The 14,121-nt window shown below is 38.6% G+C and overlaps 1 protein-coding gene across 2 annotated transcripts in view; it reads right to left on the bottom strand.

Moving 5' to 3' along the window:
- Positions 1 to 2,582: 2,582 nt before the first annotated feature.
- fam222ba (family with sequence similarity 222 member Ba) overlaps positions 2,583 to 14,121 on the bottom strand; it is a 54,540-nt gene continuing 43,001 nt past the window's right edge. For both annotated transcript variants that reach the window (XM_055200020.2, XM_055200021.2), the window contains exon 3: positions 2,583 to 4,586. In XM_055200020.2, the coding sequence (XP_055055995.1) occupies positions 2,854 to 4,586 (1,733 nt within the window). In that variant the 3' untranslated portion in view covers positions 2,583 to 2,853. The remainder of the gene's footprint in view (positions 4,587 to 14,121) is intronic.

The raw sequence follows: 14,121 nt of genomic DNA, 5'->3' as shown, positions 1-14,121 counted from the left end.
GAAAGACTTCTAAAAAGCTTCCTCCATTTCACAGCAATTGCAAAATGAAAAAGATTTAAATAATGAGGAAAAAATCTAGTTCAGAATTATAAATAGCACAAATTGCAAAACTGAAGCTTTGAAACTTGGAATAAAAAGATTTTGTTACAGCCCAGTACTACACACAGCTATAAAACATAATGACGATAAAATATTCTTTATTTCTTTGTTTACATTATAAAGTAATTCTAAAGAATTGCTTCTCTATTCAACAAAAGCTTGAGTTAATAAAAATAAACAAAGGAAAAATGCTGTTCCTTTATAGTCTATTTTTCAAAATCAGAATCATTATATCTTTATTATAATCATGCTTGTTGTCAAAGGAAAGTCCAAGGACCAAATACTTAAGGCTTCATGAGGGCTGTTAAGGAGAGGCAAACAGACAGCGAGTCAAAAAAAACTGACTCACCAGCATACACACACACACACACACACACCATCCACCAACACATACAACTGCACTCACATGCACACCAAGTCTGTGAACCCATATCCATATGCAGCCGCATTCATACACAATTATTACACTTCTTTAAAGTTACAGCAGTACAGTAGATTAGCCAGTGTACAATAAAATAAGCAATTTATCTGCTGTTTTACCTTTATGACTTTTCCTTAAAAAAAAGTCCTCCTCAATTTAACCACAAATGATCTTGCAAGTGATCAATTTGGTCAATTCAAGCACACTTCACAAAATAATCAGTAGCAACTCCTACTTTTGTTATTATAATGGATGAATAAAAAATTCAGGGTTGTAAACCCTTGATTTGGTTCATAGTTAGTTTCTACATATATTAGTAACAAGCCTACAGACACTTCCTTCAGTAGTGCGTTTAGTCCTGCTAACCCACGTACAGCTACACCCCACCTGACATGACACCAAATCATCTATATAATTCAAGTAATAGTTTCTCATATGTTAAGAGGGGAGTATAATAATGCGGTAAAAATGGCACAGCTTTAACATTAGTAACTTTTTCCTCTACCCTTTACATAGTTATACTAGAAAAACTCCTTAATTCTCTTCACTGGCATCGGTGATTGAGAACACAAAATGACACCTGATCTTTTCGCAGCATGAGAGATAAGCATGATATATACAGTACATATCTAAATATATTTTTTGGCTCTCCTGTCTTTGAAGTTTCCTGACAGTCACAATACCAGATGTCCAAGATGTTTTAAAGGAATAGTCAATTTTCTTAAACAAAAAAATCCAGATAATCTACTCACCACCATGTCATCCAAAAAATTTATGTCTTTCTTTGTTCAGTCGAGAAGAAACTACGTGTTTCGAGGAAAACATTGCAGGACCCCTCCCACCCCAATGGACTTCAATAGAGCCCAACACCTAATACTTAACTCAACACGTAACAGTTTTTTTCAACGGAGTATCAAAGGACTATAAACGATCCCAAACGAGGCACAAGGGTCCCATCCAGCGAAACGACCGTCATCCTTGACAAGAAAAATAAAAAACATGCACCTCTAAACCACAACTTCTCGTCTAGGTCCGGTCATGACGCGCCAGCGCGACCCCACGCAATACGCCATGGCGTCAAGAGGTCACAGAGGACGAACGCGAAACTACGCCCCAGTGTTTACAAGTGTTGAGAAAGAGGACCGTTCCAACGTTGTTGTATGTCAACTGATACTAATGAATGTCTTTGTGTCAGTTTATTGTTTAAAATGGTCCGCAAATGTGCGTATCATATATGTAACACGTGACCTCTCTACATCACTACGCATTTACGTTAGGTCGCGCTGGCGCATCACAGGATCGGACCTAGATGAGAAGCTGTAGTTCAAAAGTGCACACTTTTCACCCCTCTTGTCAAACATGACAACCGTTTTGCCAGACAAGACCCCTCTGCCTCATCTGGGATCGTTTATAGTCATTTGAAACTCCGTTGAAAAAACCTGTTAAGTGTTGAGCTCTATTAAAGTCCACCAAAATGAGAAAAATCCTGCAATGCCCTCCTCAAAAAACATAATTTCTTCTCGACTGAACAAAGACAACAACATTTTGGATGACATGGTGGTGAGCAAACCATCTGGATCCTTCCCCCAAGAAAATGGACTAATCCTTTAACCCTCCACTGATCAACAAGAACAAGCCTACAGCAGCGCACAGGTTCGAGATTAATAATAAACGGTTTCACACATAAATCCATTTACATTTTAGATAATGTTAAAAGATTCCTCGTGTACGGGAACACATGATAAGAGCTATCACCTAAGAAAAATCTGTAAGGACTGATTGACACATTCCCACATAGTTCAGCTACTGAAAAAGATAAAGGACAAAGAACGTATTGTGCTAAAAAAAAGAGATGTGCTCTGGGTGTGTCAGTAAATGTTAATGTTTTAGAGCAGGTTTAAGACAGCTAAATGAATACAGAATAGACAGAAAGCCTGGTGAGATGCTTTGTGGGACATGTTCTCTTTTATAAAATTTAAAGCAATAACACAATATGTTCATAAAACCCAGAAGCATCCCAGATCCAGGTACTAGGATATATTGAGAAACGAATGGGAAAAAAAGAAAAAAGAAGAATTGATCACTTGCAAGATTAATAACACAGAATATCTCAGAAACACTGCTTGTCGTTCGACATGGGTTTGTATTCTTTTATGTTTGTTTGTTTAATGAATCATCCTTGAGTTTTTCCTTTCATCCTCAATAAAAGGCTCATTTCATTTGTTCATTTGTAATTTCATAGTTAAGACTAAGAGAAGACGTAGAGGACACAAGGGTTTGTTGGCTGACTTCACTGAGGAGAGAAACTGTGTCTGAGGCTTGTGGCCTGAAGCTTATCTGTACCCTGGGTGCTGGCCTTGCGACTCCGAGGGGGGGACCACTACCCGACCCATAGGGGGTGGCCTGTGCATCTTCCCCATCAGGATGAGATTCTGATCTCGGAAGCAGGGCGTCTGGAAATCCCCTCCCATGCAATCAGCGGTTTGCATCAGATTCGTCTGCCCTATTAAGGCACCCCCTACTAATCGGTAATGGGCCGGTCCTCCTGTGGGGGCGCAGTCCATCCCTGGGGTGGGGTTGGTATTGCCCGTGCCAGTGCCTGCAGGGCCGTGGAAGGGCACTGAGAGGTCCTGCGAGTTGGAACTGTCGCTGTTGGGCGTGGGAAGAATGCTACCCCACACCGGTGCCTGGTGGTGATGGTGGTAGTACTGGCCATTGGTGTAGTGCGTCACCGCTCCTGGGGCCATTGCACTGTTACTATTATTGTTGGCAAGTGGGGAAGAGGGGCTAGAGGGCTTCATGGCATAAGGCTGCCCCATGGTCATCTCTGGGGGATAGTTAATGCCCTTACAGGGGTCATGAGTATGAGGGGGTTTGCAGGGGTGTCCATTTCCCTCGGAGATGTGCTGAAGGTGAGCTAGCTGATGTTGATTCCATGACCTCATCTGCGGGTGCTGGGGATTTCGCTGTGGCTGATGTTGTGGATGCTGTAGATGTTGTTGTTGATGCTGTTGCTTCATATCACTGTGATACATACAGTTAATGGAGGCCATGTTATGAGTTGGCATTGCGCTCACCGCTGCAGGTGCTTTATCTGGAGGTCTGATGGCACAGGATGAGTGCATGTGGCCGGTGTGAGGTGCACTGGGGTTTCCTCCGTGCAATGGTCCTCGCGAACTAGCATTGATGAGTAGATTTCGACTAATGGGACTGGGGTTCGCAATCTGCCCTTCGCACATTGACGTAGCGCCAGCGCCCTGAGCTCTAGCCTGGCAGAACTGGCTTATCTGGTGCACTATGCTGTTTAAATCAGCCTGGTGACCCTGGTGGAGGCCTCCGGCCATGGATAATGGAATGGTTGAGGTAGAAACAGTCACATTAGGAGGGGCATCTGCAACTGGTGGCTTCCTGGTGCCTACCTGGAGGCTTGGAGGTGGGTTTTGTAGGTGCTGCTGAGGAAGCAGAATGGCTGACGGAGGGTGGGGGCCAGAATGGCCTAAAGAAACGGCATGGGAAATAGTCTGGGGCCTCGGAAGACCCTGGGGTTGTTGTGACATGGAGGAAGCGGGTGGGTGTCTAAGTCCTTGGTGTGGAGGTCCAGACTGGTGCTGCTGCTGCTGTTGCAAAGTCTGAAGATTCTGAGGGTGTGGAGGAAGCCCCTGCAGATTCTGGGATGCTCTGGGAGGACCCTGCGATGGGTGGTGCAAATTTAAAGTGCTGGCCGAGGTCACTGCATAAGGGCCTCCCGTGGAATTCATAATCACCTCGGGGTGCAGACGTGCCCGTGTGCCGTCAAAGTCCTTGATGATACCCTTGACTAGGGGCACTTTGACGATAGCAAGGAGGCCGGCCTTGGCAGTGGCCTGAGAGGAGGGGTAGGGACTGTATCGGGGACCAGCGGTATCCAATCCGTTGACGGTACGCCGAACGTGGTTTCGCTGAGGGACCTTGACGCTGTTGGGGAAGATCTTGATGGTGAGTGGATTGTTGGCAACCTTTTTAGCATAAGCATCCAATTCTGCAGGGGTTGGATATTGAGCAGATCTCATCCTTTGTGTAGTGTCCCCTATAGGGAAAAATTGACAAAAAGGTAGAAGATAAACACATTATGCCTGAGAAAAGGTGCTTGTGAGTAATATGACCTGCCCAGTATAGAGAGCAGAAATTAATGTTACTTGAGCGCCATCTGAGCATCCACTTTAGCATATTTGAAAGTATATAAAAAAATTTACCATCTATATCTGATAAACATGATTATTTTAAAGACTTAAAATAATAAATGTATTAAATTTATTAGACAATTTATACTGAATCTACATTTGTATGTGTAAATGTTTGACATTTATTTAGTTACTTTAAAAGCCTGTAGCATCTGATGTGTTTGTCTGTGTTAAGGTGGATGTCAAACAGATGCAGGTGCATCTTCACTTCCTCATCATCACCAGATGGTACATACTTCCTGTATGCCAGGGTGTGATTAGAGTGCGACACGCACAAACACGCACGCACACGCACACACACAAACGAACACCACTGCCAATGAGTAGTTAAACGCCTCTGTTATATTTAACAACACCTTTGTGATTCCACACTGTGTGAGTGTGTTTAATTCTCTTACACACTATCTGCCTCTGCTCTGAGTGTGAATTGAAACATGTTTTGAATTTGCTCTGCTCTCATCTCTGCTGTTTAGAGCCCCCTAAGGGACTATCTGCAACAGCACATACAATTTAAAAACATAAAAAAGTGCTAAGTGGTAAGTATCTGGGCCTTTCTTTCTTAATATCATTCTTTCTTTCTATCAGTCTTTTATTCATGTTTCTTTCTATCTGTCTTATTCGTCTTTCTATCAATCTTTTTTTATTCTTTCTTTCTTTTTCTCTTTCTTCCTTTGTCTTTCTTTCTATCAGTCTTTCATACATTATTTCTTTGTCTTTCTTTCTATCTATCAGTCTTTTATTCTGTCTGTCTTTGTCTTTCTATCAGTCTTTTATTCTTTCTTTCTATCAGTCTTTTAGTCTTTCTTTCTATTAGTCTTTTATTTGTCTTTCTTTCTATCAGTCTTTTATTCTTTCTTTCTATCAGTCTTTTAGTCTTAATTTCTATCAGTCTTTTATTCTTTCTTTCTTTTTATTAGTATTTTATTCTTACTTTCTATCACTCTTTTATTCTCTTTCTTTCTATCTATCAGTCTTTTATTCTTTTTTCTATTAATATTTTTTCTTTCTATTAGTCTTTTAGTCTTTTTTTTCTATCAGTCTTTTATTTGTCTTTCTTTCTATTAGTGTTTCTTCTTTCTTTCTATCAGTCTTTTAGTCTTAATTTCTATCAGACGTTTATTCTTTCTTTCTATTTATTAGTATTTTATTCTTACTTTCTATCACTCTTTTATCTATCTATCTATCTATCTATCTATCTATCTATCTATCTATCTATCTATCTATCTATCTATCTATCTATCTATCTATCTATCTATCTATCTATCTATCTATCTATCTATCTATCTATCTATCTATCTATCTATCTATCTATCTATCAGTCTTTTAGTCTTTCTTTCTATCAGTCTTTTATTTGTCTTTCTTTCTATCAGCCTTTTATTTGTCTTTCTTTCTATCAGCCTTTTATTCATTTTTCTTTCTATCAGTCTTTTAGTCTTACTTTCTATCAGTCTTTTATTCTTTCTTTCCTTCTATTAGTCTTTTATTCTTTCTTTCCTTCTATTAGTCTTTTATTCTTTCTTTCTAGTAGTATTTTTTTTCTTTTTTTCCTGTCAGTCTTTTAGTGCAGTGGTTCTCAAACTGGGGGCCGCGGGATGGTGCCAGGGGGGCCCCAGTTTTATGACTTTTATAAAATACATTAATTTATCATGAATTTTGTGTAATTCAATAAAAAATAAGGCTACTAACCAACAGCACTACTTTGTATAATTTAATGTTTTGTTTAATTAAAACAATTAAGTTTGATTAATTAAATTAAGTTTGAGAACTATTTTTTTCATAAATTTTCTTTGGGGGGCCGCAAAGGTATGCACCATACACAAGGGGGGCCGCACACTGAAAAGTTTGAGAACCACTGTTTTAGTCTTTCTTTCTTTCTATTAGTATTTTATTCTTACTTTCTATCATTCTTTTATTCTATCTATCCATCCATCCATCCATCTATCTATCAGTCTTTTATTCTTCATTTGTCTTCCCTTATATAAGTCTTCTATTCTTTCTTTCTATCTATCTATCAGTCTTTTTTCTTTCTATCCATCTTTCATTCATTCTTTCTTTATCTTTCTTTCTATCAGTCTTTCATTCATTCATTCTTTCTTTGTTTTTCTTTCTATTACTCTTTTATTCTTTCTTTATTTCTATCTATCAGTATTTAATTCTTCATTTGTCTTCCTTTATATCAGTCTTTACTTCTTTATTTATATCTTACTGTAATTTTTTTCCTTCTATCTATCCATCCACCCATCTATCCGCCTGTCTGTCAGTCCATCTTTCTGTTACTTTCTTTCTTTCTATCACTCTTTCTTTTTTTATCAATCAGTGTTTTATTCTTTCTTTCTATCTTTTTCTTTACTTCTTTATTTATATGTTTCTGTGATTCTTTTTCTTCTATCTATCCACCCACCCACCCACCCATCCATCCATCCATCTATCTATCCGCCTGTCTGTCAGTCCATCTTTCTGTTACTTTCTTTCTTTCTATCACTCTTTCTTTCTATCAATCAGTGTTTTATTCTTTCTTTCTATCTTTTTCTTTACTTCTTTATTTATATGTTTCTGTGATTCTTTTTCTTCTATCTATCCATCCACCCACTCACCCACCCATCTATCCGTCTGTCTGTCAGTCCATCCATCTTTCTGTCACTTTCATTCTTTTTTCTTTAAATAAGCAGGGACACACACCACACACCATTATTGCCATTATGATAAAAATAATGCTTTTAATGGTAAACATACCAACTGAAAAAGAATCTACTTCACAAATGTGCGTCTTTTATGCTTGAAAGTGCACAGGTCTCTACGCAACATAAGCTCACTTTCAGGAAAAGCAGTGGTGTGTCAGAGAATAACATCACCACCTGACACGACACCTCTGATGTGACGGATGAGAAGAAAGGTGAGCGGGTGAGAGACAGACAGAAAAACAAAGAGAGAAAACGACAGAAAGACACTGAGGATAATAAGTGCCCTCTGTGAGGCTGCTGTCTGGCTGCTAAAAGGGGGTCTTTGTATGAAACAAGCTTTCATCACTCGAAGGGAGAAAAGCATGAGGGAGACTTCTGATGTACCCACCTGCACTTCCCTCACACTGATATGACACACACACAAACTCACACAGTATTAGCATGCGTTCCTGGCCCCTTCTTCCCCAGCGAGAGGATAGACAGCCTGTGCACTGTGACTGAGCTCTTTTATCCGGCCTGAGCCGATTCCATCACTGCTCACACTGCCCCGACAAGCACTGAACAGATACCCAACACTTCCCACCAAACACTCCATAACACATAGCACAACCAAAGAGCCATTCACACCAACGGTGAAATACAGCAACAAAGCCACTTTGTCAATGTTTGAGCATCTCGACCAGCCCAACATTGCAAAACTGGCACAGCCAATGACAGAAGGACTCTTCTGCTTGTATAGAATGATTGAAACTTATAAATGCAATTTCATTTGGTGTCAATAATGACATAAAAACAACACCACCTCATTAAAAAATAATTGCACCTTGATGCAAATGATTTTTACACAGTACCAAAACATGTAGCACAATCATCAACTCCATCCTCCAACAACCCGCACAGCATTCATCTGCCATGCCGTTCACTCATCTCTGCTATCCTTCTCTGCCCTCTATGTGGGCTGTTGACTAAACAAAATGGCCCCTGACATTTCTTTGCTAAACAGCTTTCCTGCCAATCTCAGGGCAAGTCAGCTGCCTTCACCGGACGCCCACATTTGCTCATCGCTTAAAGAGAGACAGGAACTACACAGGAAATCAGAGGAGGATGAAGGAGGAGGAAGATCCGTGCAGGGTCCAATAAATGAACCACAACAGGTGTAGATCTATGGGTGAGAATAATGAGACTAATTTTGCTAATAACTCACAAGGGAGTCTTTGCCTGTTTCCACTGCTCCCTCCCTCCATCCCTCTATCTTTGTGTCTGTCAGCGACATATTCCCCCGTGGAGTGACATCCAGGGAAGGCCAACTTGTGATAATGAGGAGACAATCTCACTAGGATTAGACAACAACACACAGGTCCGAAGTAAATGCTGTCATGCAATACATTGTGGGTGGGGGGCATGAACTACCAAGTGGTTTTCGCAATAAAATGTGGCTTTAAAAAATCTGATTCATTATAGCAATTCAGATAAATTGTATAGATAAATTATATTCATTACTACCAACTTGGTTATATAAACTGGATGTTTTTTTATAATTAAATGTATGTTTTGTATAAGTATTAATTTTTTTTTGCATCAAGTCTGATGTCATTGTAAGTAAGATTGACTTTTTTACTCTTATCAAAAGCAAGCATAATTGTACAGAAATAAACCCCTGTCACATAGCATGCTGATCCCAGAAAAGTCCCATAACACTGCCAGTGTGCCGTCTGTGTAAACGCAAACATATCCCGTAATGTTTCTGGGATCTCTCCCCAGGAACATTGCTGAAAATATTTTGTCCTGTGTAAACAAAAGGCAGAAACAATGCCAATGGGTGGGTAGTAGTGAGGACGTGGCTGTCATCGCAAAAACGTTCAGCTCTTTGACACAGGGGTTTTAAATGCAGTTTTAACAAAATATGTCTGCAAACTGGTAGCCTGTCACTATCTGAGGTGAAACGGAGATTGTTTGTCAGCATGATAAAACAGCACGTCAAGCACTAGTTTATTATCTTATGAACAAAAATGCACGTGTATGGTTTCACGAGAGAGAAATTGCGGATAATGTTGTGGAAAAAATGACTGCAAACACAATACACGTCATGTCACATGTTTTTCCAGGACGTGTGTGAACGGATATTTTTGGGAATCTGTGTTTATTTTATTTATTTGAAAAATGGGACAATGTACCCTAATCAACATTTGAAACATATGTAAGAGTCCCCGAATTAGCCACAGGCCAGTTTTCATCGGCAGTTCCCTTGTCAGATGTTAGAAGGCATCCTAAAATAATAAACTATTATAATACAATAAAATTCTTTATACAATAAACAAAGAGTAAAAAAAGTTTTAAACTATGTTAAAAAACACAATCAATCTAAAACAAGGTAAACAATCAATCTAAAAACTTGATAGCATTGCCGTAACATTTACTGAAAGCATTCTGTGGGAACAAATGGCAGAAGGAATGCAGTAAGAGGCATGCCGTAGTGAGGACGCGTGCGTGTCATTGCAACAAAAAGTTATTGTTTAGCCTTTTGACACGGGGGGAATTAAGTGAAGATTAACATGGTTTCTCGAGAGATCAATTGTGGATAATAAGGAAAATTATGACTGCAAACACAATACACGTCATTTCACATGTCTTTCTAGGATCTATACGGTGTGTGTGTGTGAATGCACCCACAAATTCCAGAAAATCATTGTCAGTTTAAAAGAAGAGTTTGGTTCCAAAACGCGATAAACGATATTTAAAAAAAAAACAAATGAGTTACTGCCAAAATAAGTATTGTATCAGGTCAGTATTTAAAGGAACAGTATGTAAGAAATTTATATCAATTAATCATAAAATGGCCCTGATATGTCACTAAACATTAAGACCTCATTTTCATTTCAAATACTTTTGTCACTGACAACAGTGGTCCGCCCAGGATATTGTCATTTAAAAAGTGGAGTTGCAGCCTCAACTGATGTTTATGTTGTCATGTTGTGTATTGGCCACCAGTTGTGTGATTGCAGTACCAGTTTTAGCCACAAGTTTTGTGATTGCAGTACCAGTTTTGGCCACAAGCCTACATACTGTTCCTTTAAAAGTAAATTCTTAATTTTAAGCAAAATCCAATATTCGCCGTGTTACTCTGTTAAAGGAACAGTATGTAAGAAATGTATATCAATGAATCATAAAATGGCCCTGATATGTCACTAGACCTTAAGAAATCATTTTCATTTCAAATACTTTTGTCACTGACAACAGTGGTCCTGCCAGGATATTGTCATTTAAAAAGTGGAGTTGCAGCCCTCAATTGATGTTTATGTTGTCATTTTGTGTATTAGCCACCAGTTGTGTGGTTGCAGTACCAGCTTTAGCCACAAGTTTTGTGATTGCGATACCAGTTTTGGCCACAATCCTACATACTGTTCCTTTAAATAAATAAATCCGCTCAACAAATCACAGCGCACCATTCCAAGCACTGTAAACAACATTGGCAGCGCGTTGAATACACACAGATTCTTAGTTTTCCTCATCTACTTTGTACTTCGTGATCAACAAACAAACAAAAACAAAATAGTAATTTTGATGGCATTGATAAACATGCGGTGGTTTTCTGTGACGGGGAAGAAACGTAAGCCATCAAAATCGAATAATTTATGCGCGAGAGACGGAAAAATGCCGGATGTTGCTTGTTCTCCCGAAAGCATCAAGCTTCTGTCATGCCAACACATTGACCCCAGGGGATCTTATGAAAAACTTTATTTTACTCGAAGCCAACGAAAATCGAGCAGGACCAAAAATTTTAAAACAGCTGATCGCGGTCAAAAAAAGTTCAGCAATGACGTCCCAAGGATGACAGCAGCAATGACAGTAGTAAGTGTTTTGATTAATGCCATTAATGTTTTTTTAATCCATGTATACCACTAGTCAACTAAATGAATATAACATGGCAAAGATGAATGCACATTTATTTATTGATTCAATAGATTTATTGCATTTTGTGGAAAAATGATCAGTTTTTATAATAAATCTTTGAAAATCAAATTATGGATTTGAATTTTTTATGTTTTTATAACCTAAAGATGCTATATGAAAGTTTGTATCAGAAAATAGTGGTTTTCATCTTGTCACTTTCTTGGTATAGAAAACACGTTTTTACAGAAATTATTTAAAATGGATTTATTGCGTTTTGGAACCAAACTCTTCAAATTATCCAAAATCAAACAATCCCGAACAAATTTTCTGTGCATTTTATGTAATCTCTGTGTGAAAAGGGCTATCTGTAGGGACATCTGTAGGTCTTCATGGTGAAACCTAATACCAGTTCTGACTGATTCTCACTGGGATTTATCATTAAAACAGCGTTTTTCAGTAACCTCTCCTTTCTCCATCTCCCTCATCAGCAGTGATTTGAAAATCACAGTAATCAGCCAAACCCCAGAATACCTATTACAGACACACAGCGCTGTTACACAGCTATTGCCAGCTTTTTCTGTCCAAGTACACCATCCACATGTCCTAACTGCCCTTAAACCCCTCTACAAACTCACACTTTCCAAATCCAAGAGACTCATCCTCTCTGATCTGAGTCTTATATAGGGCTATTCCTCAAGGAGACCATTTTATCTCTCTTTCTGTGCTCATGTGGCTCTACAGGAAGTGGATGGCACTAGCAATGCCAAGGGCATAGGTTTGATTCCCAGGGAACATACAAACTGGTCAAAGTATAAGTTTGGGTAAAGCATCTGCCAAATTCACGAATGTCAAATGTAAATGCACTTCTTGTCCAAAAACCACCACTGCATTTCTTCTACTCCTTCCATGTCACATTCATATTAGTTTCTTAAAGCATGCTCTTATTTAGACATAGCCTGTCTCTTTTTGTCCCGATCTACTTTCATGGCTGGTGTTTCTGCATTCCAAGGTATATTCTGGCTCTTCCTGATCTCCTGTCGGCTTTCTTCATCTCCTGAGGGAATCTGTGCTCCTGCCAGATGTGCTCCAGCAACATATGGACCACAGCAGGGAACAGATGAGATTGAAGGGGCAGTTAATGACATGCCACGGGAGGTTTAAACCAGCACTTGGATCATCACATTTGCTAATGCAGCAGTGTGCTTTAAGCATCTGACGCTGAGCTTCCTCTCAGAAAATTCCAGACAGGGGGTTTGGTTAAGAAAATTAACAAGAATATCACATAATATTTCATTTAAGATACTTCCATATCACAGTCTTCTGTTTTTCTAGTATGCCAGTACAGGATTTTACCGTGGCCTGGAAGGCAAAAATAAATTACAATAGGAAATTACTTATTTACAAGATTAAAAACAAATTTACAAGTTTTTTAACAAATGTACAAGTTTTTTAACAAATTTACAAGATTTTTAAGAAATTTACAAGTTTTTTAACAAATGTACAAGTGTTTAAACAAATTTACAATGAGCGAACAAAATTACAAGTTTTAAAACAAATGTAAGTTTTTTACGGAAAGGGTAGGTACAACACGCTGATGTCACGCATCCGAGCCTCCGGTGGGCAGTATCGCTGTAAATCACATGACAGTTGCGAATGCGATGTTGTGTATTAGGCTGTACAACCTATTAACGGAAAGAGAGTGATAATATATATCCTTTCATCACCTTCCAAGTGACTCAAAGGGATAATGGACCTTATTTTCAGTTAAGTGAAATAGCTTTAGTTAGTTAACGCAAGCTTTCCAAGTTTCACACGTTTTGGATGGCAGTTATCAAAATAATTCACTGACTTTCTCATTAAATTACTAATGTTTGTGTAGGTACTCCAAACTTTTAAATCAGGACTGCATTGTTTGTTCGCTCCTTGGGTTATATAGACTGAAACAGGGAAGCGTGACGAGTTTGTAAATTTGAGTTTGTAAATTTGTTTTAAAACTTGTAATTTAGTTCGCTCATTGTAGATTTGTTTAAATACTTGTAAATTTGTTAAAAACTTGTAAATTTGTTCGCTCATTGTAAATTTATTTAAACACTTGTAAATTTGTAAAAAAAAAAAACTTGTAAATTTATTTTTGCATTGTAAATTTGTTAAAAAACTTGTAAATTTGTTAAAAAAAAACTTGTAAATTTGTTTTTAATATTGTAAATAAGTAATTTTCCATTGTAATTTATTTTTGCACTTTAAGGCCACCGTAGGATTTTGAGCAAATCTGTTTCATCTATTTAGGTTTTAGGTCGATTTGTTATTGTTTATTTTTATTTGATAAGCAATTCAGGAATTGTGCTGGGTTACTGGTTACCAAAATCAACCATTTGAGATCCAGTCCATCAACTTGCATTACTTAGTCTGGACCTGTAGTTAGGGTCATGATTCCAGTTCCTTCTAATTTACAATGAAGTATAAATCTCTCTATGCTCTCAGTGAAAGAGGCATGAGGAGTCTCAACCTCAGAGATATGCCATCGGTTTCGTACTCCTACCTGTTCTCCTCCTGTAGCTTCTGTAGTTAGTAATATGACTCCATCTCTTTCTATACCAGTTAGAAATACTACTCTCGTCGATCTGTGATTTCTCTCCTGCAGCTAAAGATGTGTCTCCAGTCTCTCAGTAATTGCTGCCTGATGAGGGTCTTCCTGAGGCGATATGAGACTCATCACTCTCCAGGCTATCGGCACTCCCCCGGCCACGCGTCTCCATGGCATAATTTGTCATCCTGATGGAGAGTTAATCTGACAGGATGTCTGCCCACA

This window comes from Misgurnus anguillicaudatus, chromosome 22 (assembly GCF_027580225.2).
Source record: "Misgurnus anguillicaudatus chromosome 22, ASM2758022v2, whole genome shotgun sequence".
In the NCBI taxonomy this organism is placed as follows: domain Eukaryota; kingdom Metazoa; phylum Chordata; class Actinopteri; order Cypriniformes; family Cobitidae; genus Misgurnus; species Misgurnus anguillicaudatus.
This window is presented reverse-complemented; position numbering and strand designations above follow the sequence as displayed.